This window comes from Trachypithecus francoisi, unplaced genomic scaffold (genome assembly GCF_009764315.1).
Source record: "Trachypithecus francoisi isolate TF-2019V2 unplaced genomic scaffold, Tfra_2.0 Lachesis_group0, whole genome shotgun sequence".
In the NCBI taxonomy this organism is placed as follows: Eukaryota; Metazoa; Chordata; class Mammalia; order Primates; family Cercopithecidae; genus Trachypithecus; species Trachypithecus francoisi.
This window is the reverse complement of record NW_022681453.1, coordinates 196,205,128-196,226,610: the sequence shown is the minus strand read 5'-3', so window position 1 is coordinate 196,226,610 and position 21,483 is coordinate 196,205,128. Positions and strand designations below refer to the sequence as shown.

At 43.6% G+C, this 21,483-nt stretch overlaps 1 protein-coding gene across 15 annotated transcripts in view; it reads right to left on the bottom strand.

Annotated features, from left to right (window-relative positions):
• LRCH3 (leucine rich repeats and calponin homology domain containing 3) overlaps positions 1-16,393 on the bottom strand; it is a 117,648-nt gene extending 101,255 nt beyond the window's left edge. For 7 of the 15 annotated variants that reach the window (XM_033213255.1, XM_033213254.1, XM_033213256.1 and 4 more), the window contains exon 1: positions 16,082-16,391. In XM_033213255.1, the coding sequence (XP_033069146.1) occupies positions 16,082-16,343 (262 nt within the window). In that variant the 5' untranslated portion in view covers positions 16,344-16,391. Of the gene's footprint in view, positions 1-16,081 lie in introns of all 15 variants that reach the window. The other 8 variants (XM_033213245.1, XM_033213258.1, XM_033213259.1 and 5 more) reach the window with 3 other exon arrangements.
• Positions 16,394-21,483: the final 5,090 nt, after the last annotated feature.

The following is a 21,483-nucleotide window of genomic DNA, read 5'->3' as shown; positions in this document are numbered from 1 at the left end:
TCTGAGGTATTATCCATTATTGGATAATAATGTAAACCTCTAACAATGTCCTAGGTGCTGCTGCTGCTGGCCTAGGAACCACACTTTGAGAACAGTGCTCTGTGGCAGCTACAGTGTGTCCAAGAGAACGGTAAACTGGCAGAATAGGTCAAGATTTCTAGTCCAAGAAAATGATTTGAATATTTACAACTAAGAGCAATAGTTGTTTGCTTCCTCCTGAGAGAAACTAAATGATTGGGTTTGTAACGATCTGTGTGTGTCTCTGTGTTCGCCCACATTTGGAAAATGTACTAAGAAACTTGAACACAATATTACTAAGAAGTTACAACTGTGGGCCGGGCGCGGTGGCTCAAGCCTGTAATCCCAGCACTTGGGAGGCCGAGACGGGCGGATCACGAGGTCAGGAGATCAAGACCATCCTGGCTAACACGGTGAAACCCCATCTCTACTAAAAAAAAAAATACAAAAAACTAGCCGGACGTGGTGGCGGGCGCCTGTAGTCCCAGCTACTCGGGAGGCTGAGGCAGGAGAATGGCATAAACCCGGGAGGCGGAGCTTGCAGTGAGCCGAGATCCGGCCACTGCACTCCAGCCTGGACGACAGAGCAAGACTCCGTCTCAAAAAAAAAAAAAAAAAAAGAGGTTGCAACTGTGATATAGTTGTATGTTGCAGGAAGGTTTCTTCCTCCAGAAAAATGTGAGAATAAAAATAATTCAAACCTTTGATACATACTCTAATAAAATAACAAGTTAAGCAAAGTGGAAAGTTACCTGTCATACCAAGACCTCTGGAAATGAAAAGAACTGCCTTTTGGACATGGCAGCATAACGTAAGACAGCAAGACATCGACTGCATTCTGCAAAGACCACTCCTGCTCATAGAAGCACAGGTTTTGTGAAATAATTAAGTACTATGTATTCTAAATAATAAAATTATTTTACCTTGAAATTAAGTAATGGCTGTTAGATGATCTAGTATGTTAGTTTAAGTAACTCAGGTTTATGCTAGAAAGTCATCATGCATACATTTCATAAGTAATCCTTTGTTTAAAGAAAGAAAATAAATCCTTGATGAAACTGGCCTTGAATTATCTGCTGAACAGGGACAGGAAATCAGACTGACTATACTGAGTAAACCCAGGTAAGTAAAATTTAGGAGCTTTCAAATATATGGGCTCAGTGGCATCACAAAAAGGAGATTTATTAAAAATGAGCAATCACAAGGTGACATTTAAATGTTGATATTTCTAAAACTTTTGATAGTATTTTAATTCAAAATATACTTTGGTATAACATATACTAACACAGCCCATAAAATGTGACTATGCTGGGAATGAAAATGGGAAAAGTTGGTAACACGGATCATAAATGAGTATCAATCCAAAAGCTTCTATATTAGGGTAAAAAAAGAATTTGGTCAAATAAGGGTTAAAATTGACCACATTCATGATTTTGAAAGGCTCCTGTTCCTTCAGATGAAATAAGCTAAACTGTCTTTATTGCTATCTTGTCTGGTATCAGTTGCCATGTGAAATGTTAGACAATGAGCTCCAGGAGACAGGCTGTAGTCCTGGATCCTATTGCTCACTAAAAGGTACCAAGGCTCCTTAAGGATAACCGCTTTGTTAGGAGAGGGGAAAACAAGATGAACCTAGAAAATCTTTTTGTTTTTGGAATATAATTTCCAGGTTATCAGTAGTAATCAACGTCGGAATAGGAAAGAAGTTTTGCCACACACAGTTTAAGCAATGATATGCGAGTATGGAATGCAGCAAGTACAGTCAGTTGTCAACATTCTGAATCTCTCAGATTCATAAAGATACTAAAAAGAAAAGGTAATATGAAGGGTACTATGAAAAAATCAATACGTATTATGGAAAAACCCCTTCTTGTGTGAAAAAAGGAGTGGAGGCCGGGCGCGGTGGCTCACGCCTGTAATCCCAGCACTTTGGGAGGCCAAGGTGGGTAGATCACGAGGTCAAGATATCAAGACTATCCTGGTCAACATTGTGAAACCCTATCTCTACTAAGAATACAAGTATTAGTGGCCAGGCGTGGTGGCTCACGCTTGTAATCTCAACACTTTGGGAGGCCGAGGTGGGTGGATCACTAGGTCAGGAGTTCGAGACCAGCCTGGCCAATATGGTGAAACCCCATCACTACTGAAAATACAAAAACTAGCTGGGCGTGGTCGGAGACGCCTATAATTCCAGTTACTTGGGAGGCTGAGGCAGGAGAATCATTTGAACCCGGGAAGTGGAGGTTGCAGTGAGCCGAGATCACGCCATTGCACTCCAGCCTGGGCGACAGGGCGAGACTCTATCTCAAAATAAATAAATAAATAAATAAATAAAATTAGCCGGGAGTGGTGGCGCACACCTGAAGTCCCAGCTACTCGGGAGGCTGAGGCAGGAGAATCACTTGAACCCAGGAGGCGGAGGTTGCAGTGAGCCACGATCATACCACTATACTCCAGCCTGGGCAACAAAGTGACACTCTGTCTCAAAAAAAAAATGAAAAATAAAATAAAATAAAGGAGTGGAGAATCAAGGCACAGATAAATTCTACTGGAAATACCTTTAGGTTCTATTTGTCATTCTTATGTTAGAAAATAAGGAAGTGTTTACTAACTACAAGTATTATGATAAAACAGCAAAATTAACAAATCTATGATGGTCACTGTTGATTTGACCACAAGAATGTTTGTAGTTCCTCGTGTTACTAAACATTGTCTTCAAAAGCAAGATAAGCAACTGAACAAGTAATAGTCTTTCAAAAGTAGGTACTAGAAACAAATACACCAGTGAGAAATAGAGCCCTGTTTCTGGTATAACAATTTTGGGTAGAAAGCCCCAGTCCTCAGGATAGGAGTGAGGACAAGATAATTGAGCTCTGGATACACAATGGGATTTCTGCACTCTGGATCCTTACCACACCTGTTAGGAGGACATTAGAAGGCTTTTTTATTTTCCAGTATAACTTAAGGAGGGGTGCAGCTGAGGCAAGGCCAGTCTAAAAGGGCTTGCTAACATCAAACTCTAGCCATGTACATATCCATGGTATGTCCAGCGCATCATATCCTAGGAACATACCTTTCTTCTTTGCTTATTGCCACCCCCAAAATGTGTGGTTTTTTTTTTTTTTGGATACAGGGTCTCACTGTGTCGCCCAATGCAGTGGCACAATCTTGGCTCACTGCAACCTCCACCTCTGCGGTTCGAGCAATTCTCCCACCTCAGCCTCCCTAGTAGCTAGAACTAACTTAGAGGTGCACGCCACCACTCCTGGCAAATTTTTGTATTTTTTGGTAGAGATAGGGTTTTTTCACCATGTTGGTCAGGCTGGTCTTGAACTCCTGACTTCAAGTGATCCGCCTGCCTCAGCCTCCCAAAGTGCTGGGATTAGAGGCATGAGCCACCCCGCCCAGCTCCTTTTCATTTTTTAATAGACTGATGTTGAAAGTATTCAATTTGGTCGCCCCATATCATATGGGGTTAAATTAACTAAGGCCAATTATTTACTTACTGAGACCCTTTGGAAAAAGAGTGACCTGGTTAACGTGAGAGCAGTGCTTCTTAAGCTGAAATGCAAATGCAGATTCTTATTCTGAGACGAGGCCTGCAATTCTGCATTTCTCACAAGGGCCGGCGAACCCATATGGCATGCCATAGAACCGGCTGTGAAAAACTACTACCCTCCAAAATAACTTTTAGAGTAAAGGAGCAAATTCTATTTAAAAAAAAAAAAAAAAACCCAAAAAACAAAAAACAGTCTCACTCTGTGGCCCAGGCTGGAGTGCAGTGGTGCAATCTCAGCTCACTGCAACCTCCACCTCCCAGGTTCAAGTGATTTTCATGCCTCAGTCTCCTAAGTAGCTGGGATTACAGGCACAAATCACCACACCTGGCTTAAAGTAGCAAATTCTAAGGAAGTATTTTTCAAGTGGTTCTTAACCACCTGCACCTAGTACTGTCAGGATGCTTGTTAAAAATGTAGTTTAATGGACTCCACCCCAGATCTCAGTCTCTCTAGGAATCAGACCCAGGGACAAGCATTTTTTTTAAAGTGCCCCAGGTGATTTTATGCACAACACCAAAGCCTGAGAAGCAATATGCTACAGCTTGTCACTTGATAATGGATGGCCAGAAGCCACCAATTTTCTAGGCTAAAAGAAGCATAACCACATTATCTGACTAAGATTTTCCTTACACAAGTGAGACTTATGTAACTACCAAAGTTGAAAACACGGGATAAACAGAAAGCCTCCTTCACTCCATATAAGGTTTAACATTTTTATTCCTTTTATTATAATCAATGAATCTATTGTGAAAGTTTCCAAATACCTAGAAATTGACATTTATTTTGAGAGACAAACTCTTAGCACATGTAACATCATCTCTTATCCTCTATGACACCAATGTAAAAAGTTCTGAATGCTTGACTTTTTCACACCAAAGAGAAGCATACTCACTAGTATTATCCTTGAGAATGTTCTGATTGAATTCTACGTATCATTGAAACCACCAGGGTCCCCACTGAAACCAGTTACTTTATAGTGCAGTCAGGTGTCACTATTCCCAAAGCTATGAAAGTGAAGAGGCTCTCAATCACTTCTTTTCACCTTCTCATTCACCCATCCATTCATTCAACAAACACTCAAAAGTTATACGCCAACAAACTGGATAACTCAGAAGAAACGCATAAATTCCTAGGAACATACAACCTGCCAAGATTGAATCATGAAGAAACAAAATCTGAACAGATTAATGAGTAAGGACTGAATTAGTAATAGTCTCTCACCAAAGAAAAACCATGGTTTCACTGCTGAATTCTGCCAAACATATGAAGAACCAGTAACAATCCTTCTCAAACTCTTTAAAAAAACTGAAGAGAAGGGAATACTTCCAAACTCAGTTTACGAGGCCAGCATTACCCTGATACCAAAGCCAGACACAAAAAATAAAAATACAAAAGCCACTATCACTGATGAACACAGATGCAAAAATCTTCAACAAAATGTAACACAGCAAGAAGGCCCTCACTAGATGGCAGCACCTAGATCTTGATCTTTCCAACCTCCAAAACTGTGAGCCAACAAATTTCTACCCATTATAAACTACTCAGTCTGTGGTATGCTGTAATAGCAGCACAAAATGGACGAAGACACCACTCAAATCCCTGGAACTGTGAATACAGGATCTCATAACCCGAGTATCTTCCTTATGTGGAAGAGGGGATTTTGCAGATGTCATGAAGTTTACTAATCAGTTGACTTTAGAATTAATCAAAAGAGACACAATCTTGGTAAACCCAGTCTCATCACATGAACGCTGTGGATAGCAGCAGCAGAGGAAGTCTGAGAAATTGGAAGCACGAGAAGTGCTTGATGACACGCCAATGCTGGCTTGAGGATAGAGAGGGCCACGTTGTAAGAATGCAGGTGGCCTCCAGGACCTGAGAGTGGCCTGAGGCTGACAACCAGAAAGGAAATGAGAACCTCAGTTTTATAACCACAAAGACTGAATTCTGCCAAAACTTGAATGAGCTTGGAAGCAAACTGTTCCCCAAAGCCTCCAGGTAAGAGCCCAGCCTGTCAACACATTAATTTCAGTCTTGCGGAACCTTGAGTTCAGCTGAGTCCAGACTCCTAACCTATGGAACTATAATAAATGGGTGGTGTTTTAAGCTGTTAAAGTTGTAATAACTTGCTACTTAGCAACAGAAAACTAATATACTTCCTTCAAGAAGCTGCCGATCTAGTAGAAGAAAAGATGATATTGTGTACTGTGACAATAGAAAAATGTGCACAGGGTATTAGGGAAACAGTAACTGCCTAACTGGGGAGGAGGATGGTAGAGAGAAAGGAAGAGAATTTAAAAAGAGATGGCCATGAGAAATACATGAGTTAACAATGAGGAAGTCAGCCTCAACAAAAGTAGAACATAAATGAAAAGTGAATAAATCATAAACGTACAATTCAATTTTTAAAAAGTAAAACATGAACAACCATATAATCACCACCAAGGTCATGAAACAGAGTATTTCCAATACTTCAGAAATACATCCCTGACCCCCAACACAAAGCCCCCTTTCCTAATCACAGCCTTTTGCTCCTCCCCTAGAGGGAACCATCGTCCTGATTTTTATGGTAATTATTTCCTTTTCTTCATACTTTTAGCACTTACATTTTTTTGTTTTTGAACTTTACTAAATATATTTGTACTATATATATTATGCTTCACACTTCACTTTCTCGACATGATGTTTCTAAGGTTCATTCCTGCAACTGCATCTAGTTATAGCTCATTCATTTTCTTATTTTTTTTTTTGAGATAGAGTCTCACTCTGTCACCCAGGCTAGAATGCTGTGGTGTGATCTCAGCTCACTGCAACCTCCGCCTCCCAGGTTCAAGCGATTCTCCTGCCTCAGCCTCCTGAGTACCTAAAATTACAGGCATCTGCCACCACGCCCAGATAACTTTTTGTATTTTTAGTAGAGACGGGGTTTCACCATGTTGGTCAGGCTGGTCTCGAACTCCTGACCTTGTGATCCCCCCCGCCTCAGCCTCCCAAAGTGCTGCGATTACAGGCATGAGCCACCACACCCGGCCAGCTCATTCATTGCCACACAATTGATTTATCCATTCTACTGGTGATCATCACTCAAGTTGTTTCTATTTTGTCAAATACAAATAATGCTATGGACAGTCTTATACATGCTATATATCCTGGTATACACACACACAACTTTCTCTGAGGGATATATCTCAGAGTGGAATTTCTGGGTCACAGAATATGTATAAATATATGTATTTATATGTATTATATGTATGTTAAACCTTCCTGGATCGTTCCAAAGCATTTTCAAAGTTGAGGCACCAGTTCACACTCCCACAAGCTCCCACAGCATTGGATGAGAGTCTCCACTGCTCCACGTTCTTTCCAGTACTTGGAATCATCAACTTTTATAGTACCCACTGTGGTTTTATTTTCTATTCTCTTGATTACTGATGAGGTTGAGCACCTTTTCAAATATTTATTGGCCATTTGGAATTCCTCTTTAGTAAAGTACTAGTTCAAGTGTTTTCTCAGTTTTCTACTGGGTTGTCTTTTTCTTGTTTGTAGAAATTCTATAAATATTCTGGATATAATCTGTTGCATTTATTGGAAATCTTAAGAAGACTGTGGCTGGGCCGGGCGCGGTGGCTCAAGCTGTAATCCCAGCACTTTGGGAGGCCGAGACGGGCGGATCACGAGGTCAGGAGATCGAGACCATCCTGGCTAACACGGTGAAACCCCGTCTCTACTAAAAAATACAAAAAACTAGCCGGGCGAGGTGGCGGGCGCCTGTAGTCCCAGCTACTGGGGAGGCTGAGGCAGGAGAATGGTATAAACCCGGGAGGCGGAGCTTGCAGTGAGCTGAGATCCGGCCACTGCACTCCAGCCTGGGCGATAGAGCGAGACTCCGTCTCAAAAAAAAAAAAAAAAAAGAAGACTGTGGCTGACCTTCCCACTCTCTATGATACGAAAATCATTTTTTTAAAACTGTGGGGTTTTTTTGTTTTTTGTTTTTTTGAGACAGAGTCTCACTCTGTCGCCCAGGCTGGAGTGGAGTATAGTGGGGTGATCAGTGTGATCTCAGCTCACTGCAACCTCCACCACCAGGGTTCAAGCGATTCCTCAGCCTCCCGAGTAGCTGAGTTTACAAACACCTGCCAGCACGCCTGGCTAATTTTTTTTTTTTTTTTTTTTTTTTGTAGTTTTAGTAGAAACGGTTTCACCATCATGGCCAGGCTCGTCTTGAACTCCTGACCTCAGGATCCACCCGCTTCGGCCTCCCAAAGTGCTGGGATTACAGGCGTAAGCCACTGCACCCAGCCTGTTTGTTCTTTTTGTTTGTTTGCTTTAACGGAGTCTTACTCTGTCACCCAGGATGGAGTGCGGTAATGCAATCTCGGCTCACTGCAACCTCTGCCTCCAGGGTTAAGCAATTCTGCCTCAGCCTCCCGAGTAGCTGAGGCTGGGATTACAGGCACGCGTCACCACAGCCGGCTAATTTTTGTATTTTTAGTAGAGATGGGGTTTCACCATGTTGGACAGGGTGGTCTCAAACTCCTGACCTCAGGTGATCCACCCACCTCGACCTCACAAAGTGCTGGGATTACAGGCATGAGCCACACCGCACCTAGTCAAAAACCTGTTTTTAATGGGAAAATCTATTACCCAGTCTTTAAATAAGAAGTAAGTTAAACCAGTTTAAATCCAAGGTTTAAGACTTCCTTCAAACAACAAAAATTTAGAAATTGTGAAAAGCAAAGAAGAAAGTTAAGAGTGAATAAGGAAATGCTTTAAATTTTTAAGACTAATTTGATTCTAAAATTAGTCACACCTCATTTGATATTGCCAGCTGCTTCAGGAATTCAAAATAATATTCCTTTGTGTGAATTACCACACTGACCATACATTTTTCCCAAGCACAACTGGGATATTTCACAAATGAATTGCAAAGAATGAGAAACATGTATATAACCATACCACTTAAAGTCATACTTGATGTTACAATATGAAGTAACGTTAACCATCCAGCTCCCAAATACAGCCACTGTAAAAGGAACTGGAACCTGGGAAATCCTTGGCCCCAACACTGCTGCCACTCCCCTACCCTCAACACTGGTCTGATGGTCATCTATGGTTCATCATCTTGCCTCCCCTAAAGAAACCATCCTACTACCTCCCCTTCCCTTTTAAAAACAATCCCAGGGGAGTCTAACATACTGTCCAACATAACTTCCGGCAGTGATGAGAAAGTTCTATTATCTGTGCTGTCCGACATGACAGAGAGGAGGTGGGTCCAAGGTACTGTCCAAAATGACATATGTGGCTAGTAAGCACTCGAAATGTGGCTACTGCAAATGAAGAATCGAGTTTTACATTTCTATTTTAATAACCACTTACGACTAGTTGCTACCATACTAGACAGCACAGTGCTAGAAAAATTCATAGTGCATATACTGCAACTGTTACAAAATAGACATAAACAAGGATCCAAGAAAAAACACAATCTCAAATTAAGACCTGGTACTCTAGTACGTATTTCCAAGACTAATGAAACCATAATTTTGTGAGTTACAGACTGCCGCCTTGGAAAATTAAATGGCATTTTAGCAGTCCTCATCCTTCTTACCTAGAAAGTATCAATTTCTTGAAAATTTTCTCATAGCTCCAATAACACCGCATTACTTTGGTTCACCTGCTACATGTCAATGTGTTTCCTTGTTTTGTGTGTAACCTCAGTCCACCTCCCCACAGCATCCTGCTCTCACCTGTAGGCTTTACCCCAATGTTGAGTCTTTGGTTTCTTGTTTTCTGTATTTCATTCAAGAGTTTTCTTCAAGCTTCAGCTATGACTCTTATTTGCCTTCTGTAAAACAGTATCACCTCACTATATAACCTTAAGAATATCATTTAATCTGAGATTGCTTCTCTTTTATTTTTATTTATTTATTTTTTGAGACAGGGTCTCACTCTGTTGCCCACACTGGAGAGCAGTGGCGCCATCTCCACTCACTGCAGACTCAGTCTCCCACCTCAGCTTCCCAGGTAGCTGCGACTACAGGTGCATTCCACCAAAACTAATTTTCATATTTTTTTAAGGGATGAGGTTTGCAATGTTGCCTAGGCTGATCTCTGACCCCTGGGCTCAAGCAATCCACCGGCCTCAGCCTTTCAAAGTGTTAAAGTGCTAGGATTGCAGGCGTGAGCCACTGCACCCAGCTTCAGATTGCTTCTCATTTGTGAAATAACTCAGAAGGTCACTATGGTTCCTTCCGGTTTTAGGATTTTTCTTTTCTTTTTCTTTTCTTTTTGAAATGGAGTCTAGCTCTGTTGCCCAGGCTGGAGTGCAGAGGCAGCATCTTGGCTCACTGCAACCTCCACCTCCCCAGCGCAAGCAATTCCCCTGCCTGTCTGCTGAGTAGCTGGGATTATAGGCGCCCGCCAATGGCAACCAACTAATTTTTGTATTTTTAGTAGAGACGGGGTTTCACCATGTTGGGCAGACTGGTCTCGAGCCCCTGACCTCAGGTGATCCACTTGCCTCGGCCTCCCCAAGTGTTGGGATTACAGGTGTGAGCCACTGCGCCTGGCCCAGTTTTAGGATTCTGTGAATTCTAGTACAGACCTAGTTACTGAATCTTTTTTCTTTTTTCTGTTTTTGTTTTTTCCCAGACTGATTCCTCTTTCCACCTTTTAAAATGCTGGTATCTCCCTGAGTTGGCAGTGCCTACCTTTTCCATTCTCTACGTTCTTCCTCCAAGAATCTTATAAACTCTATGACTCTCTTGAATTTATTCCACAGCCTTAACTTCACTCTACTCTTCTTTTTTTGAGACGGAGTTTTGCTCTTGTTGCCCAGGCTGGAGTGCAGTGGTACAATCTTGGCTCACCACAACCTCCGCCTCCAGGGTTCAAGCAATTCTCCTGCCTCAGCCTCCCAAGGAGCTGGGATTACAGGTGCCCACCACCACACCCGGCTAATTTTTTGTATTTTTAGTAGAGAAGGGGTTTCACCATATTGGCCAGGCTGGTTTTGAGCTCCAGACCTTGGGTGATCCCGCCTCGGCCTCCCAAAGTGCTGGGATTACAGGCGTGTGCCACCGTGCCCAGCTAATTTTTTTGTATTTTTAGTAAAGACAGGGTCTCACCATGTTGGCCAGGCTGGTCTTGAACTCCTGACCTCGTGATCCACCCACCTCAGCCTCCCAAAGTCTCACTCTACATTCTAAAACTCTAGTTTCTATTTGTTTCTATTTGTCCCACATGATTCACTAGATATGCTACCAACCCTTCAAAGATATTGGGCAAGCCAAAGAAATTATAGGAACCTAACTTGTCGGTATAATTATTGATCAATAACACAAGTTTTAGGGTCAAATGTATCAGAAATTGAATCCTAGTTCTGTCACTTACTAGCTATGAGACCTTGATCAAATTAATCTCCTGAGCCTCAATTTTCTCACATGTAAAATGGGGTCAAAAACTCACTATGGTTGTTTTTGTTCATGTTTTATATATAATATATATGGAATATGTTAAGACCTCAATAAATGTCAGCTACTATTATAAGCAATAGCACTACTATCTTTCTAGTCTTACAGTTTTAACAGTTATCTTGGACTCCTTCTGTCCTTTATTTCTTAAATAAATTCAGTCAGCATTTGTACATTTTCATTTCCCAGTATAATCTCAGTGTACCAGGATTTCATTCCCTCACAGCTTTCTACTATGCAGCTACCCAACCAGACTACTAGATTTAAAAACATTCATAAGGCCTCATGTTTGTGTCCTCTACATTACCCAGCATAATGCCTAAAACATAAAAGTTTAGCTATGATCCAATTCCAACAATCCTTCCACCTGTCTATCTTCCCATTAGATCCCTTGACTTCTTTCAGGGCAGAGGATGTCTTGGTCCTCTTTGTACACTAACTGCCAAAATCCTTTAGTCAAGAATTATCTGTTGAATGAATGCTGACCTGTCTCTAAACCTATCAGCTATCTAGCTTCCTCACATGTGAAAGGCAGCTCTTATATTCGCTAATCCAGTAATTTATTTTGACCAAATTGGTCTCACCACAGTATCATCATGGGCGGTTTCACTGTATTAGTCAGGACCTTTTTATCATCAAAAAATTCTGGCCGGGTGCGGTGGCTCACGTCTATAATCCCAGCACTTTGGGAGGCCGAGGCGGGTGGATCACAAGGTCAGGAGATCGAGACCAGCCTGGCCAATATGCTGAAACCCCGTCTCTACTGTATATATAAAAATTAGCCAGGCGTGGTGGCGGGCGCCTGTAATCCCAGCTACTCAGGAGGCTGAGGCAGGAGAATCGCTTGAACCTGGGAGGCAGAATTTGCAGTGAGCCGAGATCACGCCACTGCACTCCAGCCTGGGCGACAGAGCAAGACTCTGTCTCAAAAACAAAAAAAATTTTTTACTCACCTTGAGCAGAAAGGAGAATTTACTAGCTCACATCATTTGAAAGTACAGAGATAGCACTGACTTTAAGCATGGCGGCTGACCCAAAGGTACAAACACTGCCATCAGAAGTTGGTCTCACTGTCTCCGTCTTTGGGCTCTGCTTTCCACTTATTGGTAACTTCCAGGCTCACATCCTATTCTCTCAGCAACCCCAGGACTCAAAGCATGCCTCTTTCTCAAGAGTTCAACAAAAAATTCAGTTACTTATCTGTGCTCACTGCAAAATGTGCCCACCTCTGAACAATCACTATGGCCAGAGCAATGGACTGTAGACTGACCATGAGCTGGGCCTGAGTCACTGGCATACCCTATGTCAGGGTGGGGTTCACTTAACTGAGAGGGTGGTTCCCTAGGAAAATGGGAGTCCTGTTACCAGAAGGGATTGAATGATGGACTGGCAAAATTAACTGATGTCCCTTATACTCTGACATTTTTTGCATGCTGTCCACCACTGCCTAAAAATGGCTTTCCTTCTTGTTTCTGCTTGCCCAAATCCAAGTTCTATCCTTTCTGCTTCAAGAAGGCTTCTGTGACTTCTTGTCCGCTGTATCAAGTCACCCATTCCCAAACAAATATTCCCCTTTTCCAAAAGATTAACCTTTTTCATTTTTCTTTCTTTTCTTTTTTTTTTTTTTTTTTTGAGCTAGCACTTACTCTGTCGCCCAGGCTGGAGCGCAGCGGCACAATCTCAGCTCACTGCAACCTCCGCCTCCTGGGTTCAAGTGAGTCTTGTGCCTCTCACGTAGCTGGGATTACAAACACCCGCCATCATACCTGGCTAATTTTTGTATTTTTAGTAGAGACCGGGTTTCGCCATGTTGGCCAGACTGGTCTGGAACTTCCGATCTCAGGGGATCCGCCCACCTTGGCCTCCCAAAGTGCTGGGATTATAGGCGAGAGCCACTGGGCCCGGCCAGATTAACCTTTTAAAATCAACAGCACAGAAAGTCTCAAGAAAACGTTCCCAATAAATTCAAAATCATGTCTAATTATAAATATGGGTAATACATGCTGTTCCCTAGGATACGAATTCAAAGGACAACAGCTCTACCATGTACCCGCTGCACATGATGACGGAACAGTATGCAAGGCAGCTTTTATATGCTAACATTCAACTGATTTTACGTGGCTTCAAATTTCTATAAGGTCTAAGCTACCCAATAACTACCATAAGTTGGTCCTGAATGAATCAAAGTACCTGCCATAAAAACAGACTATGGAGTCACCTCAAACTAGAGTAAAATCATGGCTAATACCCCTCCTCTGTCCTTTAGCCACAGATCTTTGAGCAAATCATTGAACATCTCTAAATGCTGGTTTACCACCATCTGTAAAAACAGGAACAGCAATACCTATTTCTACATGAAGAGGCTGCACGGTACAGTGGAAAGAACAGAGTTAGATGAACCTGCCACTGATACGATATAGTGATAATAGCTATAATCCGGGCCAAAATTCTACCACTGATACCGTATAGTGGTAATAGCTACAACCTGGGCCTAAATTCTACCACTGATACCATGTAGTGGTAATAGCCATATGCCTTTCTCTAGGTGATCCCTCACATGTAAAGTGGGGATAATATTTAATCCACAAATTGTTGTGTGCATTTAACAAGGCAATATATTTCAAAATATCTAACACAATGAATCACAAAGAGTGAATACTCAATAAATGATGTCATCAGCATTATGTTTAAAACAATTCAGAGACTGGGTAATGATCAAGGTCTGCCAAATATTTTTTATATTTCATAAGCAATATTACTACACGTTAGAAATGAATCTAGTCTAATAGGTTATAAAATACCTTGTAATCTTTTTCTTTTTTGCACTTTTTGACCAGATAAAAAGTCAACCAAAAAATGTGGTTTCTATAGAAAACTATTAAAGTGTGGGCAACACCACACTTAAAAACTCAGAGCACAGTAAGGAAAAACCTCTTTGGTATTACTTATTATTCTCCATAAATGCACTTGGATTTTCTTAGTCAATAAAATACTTCTTAAGGACTCAACACATTGCTCCTAGAACTACTGAAAAGCAGGTGAGATAATGAGCTCTATAGACAGACTCCTGTAATTAACTTGTTCTTTAGCTTCAGGCTTGATGTATTAACACTGAAATGACTCACACCAATATGAAATCACTATACCATATAGCCATCTCCTAAACAGAAGCAGGAAATCTGGGGTATGAATGATAATTTTAGATGCTGTCTACCAGAACACACACAAAAGGCAAGTGGCTGCTCATATTTACCTTAGCAAGAAACTTTAATTCACTAAAAAATATTCAGTTCAACTGTTTCCAGAAAGAGATTAAATAAGCAGGCATTTAATTTCTTCTATTTTAAGCTATAGCAAAAGTTTCTTTGGAAAGAACAGCTTCTTGATTTAGTTTAACAGTTCTGTTTATTTTTCCAAAATGAGTGAATCATATGCAATACTTATCAACTTTTAATGGCTGCAAAGCATAGAAAACGTGCTCAATCTAAGATTTTAAAATAAAATAAGACACCAAGTACTGCCTGCCGCAGTGGCTCACGCCTGTAATCCCAGCCTTCTGTGAGCTTGAGGCCAGAGGATAGCTTGAGCCCAGGAGTTGGAGACCAGCCTGGGCAACATAGCGAATCCCCATCTCTACCAAAAAAAAAAAAAAAAAAAAAAAAAAAAAAGTACAAAACATTGACCGGATGCGGTAGCTCACGCCTGTAATCCCACACTTTGGGAGGCCGAGGTAGGCGAAATCACCTGAGGTCAGGAGTTCGAGACCAACGTGGCCAACAAGGTGAAATCCCGTCTCTACTAAAAATCCAAAAATTAGCCAGGTATGGTGGCGGCGCCTGTAGTCCCAGCTACTCGGGGAGCTGAGGTGGGAGGATCACCTGAGCCCGGCGGGCAGAGGTTGCAATGAGCCGAGATTGTGTCATTCCACTCCAGCCTGGGCCACAAGAGCAAGATACCGTCTCAAAAAAAAAAAATACACACACACACACACACAAAAGCAGCTGGGCGTGGTGGCGCGTGCCTGTAGTCCCAGCTACTCAGGAGGCTGAGGTGGAGGCTGCGGTGAGCAGTGATGACCGCACTGCAAACATGATGAACAACTCAGGCACCAGACACTGTTCCCTACAACTAAGAAAGCCAAGTAATACCTGCTTTCTTATCCTCTTTCCTGTTTTCGAAAACATACATAACACGAAGTAATGCTTTAAAAAGGAACAGCAAGCATAGATATGTTAGACTATCTTTTCTAAGGAGCTTTCTTCAACTTTTATTTTGGAGGACATGAGGAGTGGGAGAGGAAACTCAAGAGTCGGAAGGTGGGTTCTGGCTACTTTTACAAGTATATTTATTTTGTAAGTCAACTGGATGGAGGCGAAGAAAAGTTCCAGCGTTCGGGTTCACTTTAAACACACCCGCAACACTGCTTTCGGGTTCAAACGCATACACCCACCACTTCTTTCGGGTTCAAACACACCCCCCCAACACTTCTTTCGGGTTCACTTTAAACACACCCCCGACACTGCTTTCGGGTTCAAACACACACACCCCAACACTGCTTTCGGGTTCACTTTAAACACACCCCAACACTGCTTTCGGAAAACCGCCAGGGCTGAGACCGACCCTTCCCGGACAACGCAGCCCTGCTGCTCGGATCTCTGAAGAGCTCGCGCTGACGTTCCCGTCTGGGCAGCTCCATTCGGCACCCCAAATCCGAAAGGGCCTGCAGAAACCGGGCGGGACAAGGGTCTACCCTCCGCCGTGGCAGAAGCTGAGTTTCCTCAGAAAGACTAAAAAATCATCCATCAATCACTCCGCCGCCCTTCCCCGAGACAGGCCGCCGCCCGCCGCCTCTCCTCAGGCTCGGGTCTGGCGCAGGCCCGGAGGGCTGGGGCCGTCGGCTTCTCCCCGTTACCCGGGTCCGGACCCGGCGCCTACAGGACGAGCTCCCGTAGCTCCCCGCATCCGCCTCCCCCGGCCGCGGCGGCTCCCGGCGCCCGGTCTCCGGCGGGCAGAGGCGCCCCCCGCCCCGCTCACCCGCCCGGGTGGTGTCCGTCAGGTCGTGGTTGGCCGCTCCCCGGGGAAACTCCCTCAGTTTCCGGCCGCTCAGGCTCAGCACCCCGGTGACCGCCGCCTCCTCCAGGGCTCGATCGAGAGAGCGGCTCCACGAGCCCGGGCCAGAACCGGGGCCTGCCCCGGAGCTTGGGCCGCAGTGAACACCGGGGAGGTTACCTCCCGACGCTACGGTGCCAGAGTACTCGGCCGCCGCGGCCACCGCGACCAAGCCCGCGGCCGCCATTTCCCAGCCGACAACACTGGGCCCTCCGCTCGGCGCATGCGCGGCCGGACCGCTGGGTGGGCGGAGAAAGGGGCTCCCGGACCCCGCCGGTTCCCGTGACGGGCAGCAGCCTGGTGCCCCCTGCGCAGCCGGGCGCTTGCCCCCGCCCACATGATGAGCTTTTCAAGGGGAATTAAAACGGACCTCACAAATCTGGAGCAGCCCCCTACTCCACCCTCCCAGGGGCATTTCTAAAATGCCTCTTCAAAAACGTCTTTCAGGCAACGCTCCGCATCAGAACAACTCCGCCTTGCTCCCTCAGTAGTGGAGGATTAGACTAAGCATTAAATTAAGTTGTTTTTTTTTTTTTTGAGACGGAGTCTCGCTCTGTCGCCCAGGCTGGAGTGCAGTGGCGCGATCTCGGCTCACCGCAAGCTCCAAGTCCTGGACCCCATTCTCCTGCCTCAGCCTCCCGAGTAGCTGGGACCACAGGTGCCCGCCATCACGCCCGGCTAAGTTTTGTATTTTTAGTAGAGACCGGGTTTCATCATGTTGGCCAAGCTGGTCTCGATCTCCTGACCTCAAGTGATCCGCTCGCCTCTGCCTCCCAAAGTGCTGGGATTACAGGCGTGAGCCACCGCGCCCGGCCAGGATTCTTTCTTAACACTGTTGCTGCAGAAACTTGGACGGTGAGAGGAGAGGACCCTCTGAGATACGACCTGAACCGTTTCCCAACTTCATTGTATTACCAGATGATCTAAGTCGAGATTTGATGGACTTAACTATGGTTGCTGGAGAGAAAACAAACGTGCTAATTGGGCTCAAAATTCTCATTAAAAACGTTATATAAATACTTTATATCATCCATCCCTTTTATAAAATAGCTCTTCTTAATGAAAATACAATAAATATCTTCAATAGTACTTGTCCTTTTGGCAAGATTTTGTTGTTGTTGGATAAAGCAGGATTAGAATAGTATTAAAATCTAAAATGTTGGTCTGGAGCCAAAACTGAGGAACAGAAAACGATCTGACCATAATCTAAATGTGGGAATTAAAGGTAGAACCGAAGAGATACTCTAAATTGAAACCACTCAAGTAATGAAAGAATGGAAAATGCTTCATTTAAAACCAATTAGACCTCACTTATATTGCAACCAGTCTCTAGCACATTCTTCAGTCTGTTTTACTGAAGAAGCCATTTCTGCTATATGATGTAAACTTTACCAACAGTCAATCAGCTAGTATTTACTATGGGAAATAGAAGAGGCTGTCAGATACAATCCTTTTCCTGGAGGATTGCAATCTAATTATGGAACCCAGACAGGCCAATTAGAGAATGAGCCCAGGCCGGGCGCGGTGGCTCAAGCCTGTAATCCTAGCACTTTGGGAGGCCGAGACCGGCGGATCACGAGGTCAGGAGATCGAGACCATCCTGGCTAACACTGTGAAACCCCGTCTCTACTACAAAATACAAAAAACTAGCTGGGCAAGGTGGCGGCGCCTGTAGTCCCAGCTACTCGGGAGGCTGAGGCAGGAGAATGGCGTAAACCCGGGAGGTGGAGCTTGCAGTGAGCTGAGATTCGGCCACTGCACCCCAGCCTGGGCGACAGAGCGAGACTCCGTCTCAAAAAAAAAAAAAAAAAAAGAGAATGAGCCCAAAAAAGGGCTAAGAGTGATGGGGCTTACGAGTTCAGAGAAAAGAAAGCTGTATCATGGATAAATTAGGTTTTGAATTAAACCTGAAGGATTATGAAGTAGGACAAACTGGAAGGTGAGACTGGAAGATGGCTCAGCATGAACACATCCAGATACGACTTATAGTGGTAACATGTGGAGGATATAAAGACCACAGATCAGAAAGTTCGGGTCAGAGAGCAAAAGAAAAATAAGGATGAGAGATCCTCTCATTCAAGCCCCAACTCTTCAATGACACCTCAATGGGCATGAATTGCTACATGCTAGAAGGTATAAAAAGGTTTAATCCCGGTGCCAAAGTTGATTAGTTAACAGCTGCCCAGAGAGCTGTTCTATAAACTCTCAATACATTTTGGTTACTTCAGCAACAAGTTCCATGATACATAATCAATATATGTTATGAGCATGGGTCACAATGGCGGGTGACTTATTTGTCATCCCCAGCAAATAACATTTATCCGATGCATATATAGGTTTTTGTTATCCTGGGCTTCCTAAAATTGTTATTGGAAAGATATTAAGCTATTTAAGGGCAGTTTTTAATTTATTTTTTTAGGGAGATTTCAACCACAATGACTAATTTATCTATTCATATATTCCATACTATTGCTACAATGCTGTAGAATTAGTTGCCAGATGTACCTTTTCAAATGCACCATTGTCATCCGATTGCTTATCACCTTCCACATCTACACTAAATTCTGTCAAGTTCTCTGTAACAGGCCTCATTCCTCCTATCTACGTGTATGAACACATCCATTGTAATAGCAACATACTACGCTAGCCCTGAACTGACCAAGCTTATAGATTGATGTTTGAATATTCAACAAGATTTTAAGGTCCTTAATATATTAACTCTATGCTATCCTAGGACTGAGTATATTTTTAGGAGTTAAAAAATTAGTCAACCCTTGCTTGTGCCGTAATCCCAGCTACTTGGGAAGCTAAGGTGGGAGGACTGCTTGAGGCCAGGAGTTCAAGAGGCCTGAGCAACACAGTGAGGGCACCCCACCTCCCACCCCCCGTCGCTAAAATTTTTTTTAAAAATTAGCTGGTGCCTGACTGTAGTCCCAGCTACTTGGGACGGTGAGGCAGGTTTGCTTGAGGCCAGGAGTTGGGGCTGCAGCAAGTTATGATTGTGTCACTGCATTCTAGCCTAGGAGAGAATGACATCCCATCTCTAAAAATGAAAAATAATTTTTAAAAATAGTAAAAATGAGTGGAAAACAGTAGAAACCAAAGAGAGATTATGTACACACACAAGAGAGGTTATGTACACACACAGGAGAGGTTGTTTATGTACACACACAGGAGAGATTGTGAGGAAAGAAAAAAGAATTACAATTTTTGGGCCAGGTGTGCTGGCTCACACCTGTAATCCTAGTACTTTGGGAGGCCGAGGTAGGCGGATCACCTGAGGTTGGGAGTTCGAGACCAGCCTGACCAACATGGAGAACCCCCCCCCCAAAACTAAAAATACAAAATTTGCCAGGCGTGGTGACGTGCGCCTGTAATCCCAGCTACTTAGGAGGCTGAGGCAGGAGAATCACTTGAACCCAGGAGGCGGAGGTTGTGGTGAGGTGAGATCGTGCCATTGCACTCAGCCTGGGCAACAAGAGGGAAACTCTATCTTGGATAAAAAAAGAATTACAATTTTTAAGGAAAACAGGGTTCCTAAGTCAGTAGATCCCTGTCTTTATTAAAAATATAAAAGTTAGCTGGGCATGGTAGCGGGCACCTGTAACCCGTTACTCGGGAGGCTGAGGCACAACAATCACTTGAACCCGGGAGGTGGAGGCTGCAGTGAGCCGAGATCACACCACTGTACTCCAGCCTGGGCGACACAGCAAGCCTCTGTCTCAAAAAAGAAAAAGAAAAAAGAAATGTAGATATTTAAAAGCCAAAACAAAGACCTGTGCATATGGAGGAAACTGAAGATGTTATATATACTATTATATGAGAACAAGTCCTAGGTAAAGGAAGGATGGGAGGCAAGATAGAGGAGCAGTTAACGTTGCAAATTCTAAGGATTTGAGGCTTCAGCTGCAAAGTCAAGGTAGACTATGAGGGAATTCTTACCCTACTCCCTCAGTCATCTCCACAAAGTAGGTGACAGCGTCTTATGAGAAAGAGATACCGGAAATGGAAATGGGAGTCTTCGTGGGGAGTTCACCGAAGAGTCTACTGATGAATAAAAGAAATGATGAAAGATAGCTGCACAAAGGCCAGGAGCAAAGTGGTTTATAGGGATCTGTAACTTCTTCCACCACTGGTCTGTGGTCTGGGAGTAGAAGCTGAAAAAACAGGCAGCGCAGGTTATTCAGTGTAAGCAACTGATGCAGTGTACTTCCCAGCTTCTTCCTGTTTATTTTACAGACTGAAAGTTAACTCATTCAACACGGGGACAAAAGTTTCACCAAAATCTTCATCTTTCCAGCTCTGCACTTCACTATACCATGCTAAGGCTGTGTCCTCCCTTCCTCCTTCTACTCACTAGAAATTTATCATGGCCACTCCTTCTAAGACCCCACTTCTAGGCCGGGCTCCGTGGCTCGTGCCTGTAATCCCAGCACTTTGGGAGTCAGAGGCAGACGGATCACCTGAGGTCAGGTGTTTGAGACTAGTCTGGCCAACATGGTGAAACCTCGTCTCTACTAAAAATACAAAAATTAGCTGGTTGTGGTGGCACGTGCCTGTAATCCCAGCTCCTCGGGTAGCTGAGACAGGAGAATCGCTTGAACCCGGGAGGCAGAGGCTGCCGTGAGCCAAGATCACTACTGCACCCCAGCCTGGGCAACAGAGCAAGACTGTCTCCAAAAAAAAAAGACTCCACTTTTAGGCCAGGCACAGTGGCTCACACCTGTAATCCCAGCACTTTGGGAGGCTGAGGTGGGCAGATCTCCTGAGGGTAGGAGACCAGCCTGGCCAACATGGTGAAACTTCATTTCTACTAAAAACAAAAATTAGTTGGGCGTGATGGCTCAAGCTTGTAATCCCACCTATTCAGGAGACTGATGGACAAGAATCGCTTGAACCCGGGAAGGATCCTGGGAGGCAGAAGAAGCAGTGAGCCGAGATCATGCCACTGCACTGCAGCCTGGGTGACAGAGTAAGATTCCGTCTCAAAAAATAAAAAACTCCACTTTTACAAACTCAAAGCAGTATGACTAGGATTTAGGTGAATCCCATTCTCTTCCTTGCTGAATACATTTATATATTTGCTGAATATATTTAATAAATGTTTGATCCTTCCATTGCTTACTTCTTTAAAAAGAAGTCCTAATAATTAACTTTTTAAAACTTTATACAGGAAAATTCAGACAACATGATTCTTTTCTCATTAAAGGGAAATGAAGTAAGTAGAAATTACACATGCACACGAGGAGAATAGCTTCCAACTAATCTTTAAACACTGGTACACCTCATCTGAATACACTCAGAAGAATACATTTCAGTCCCAGAAT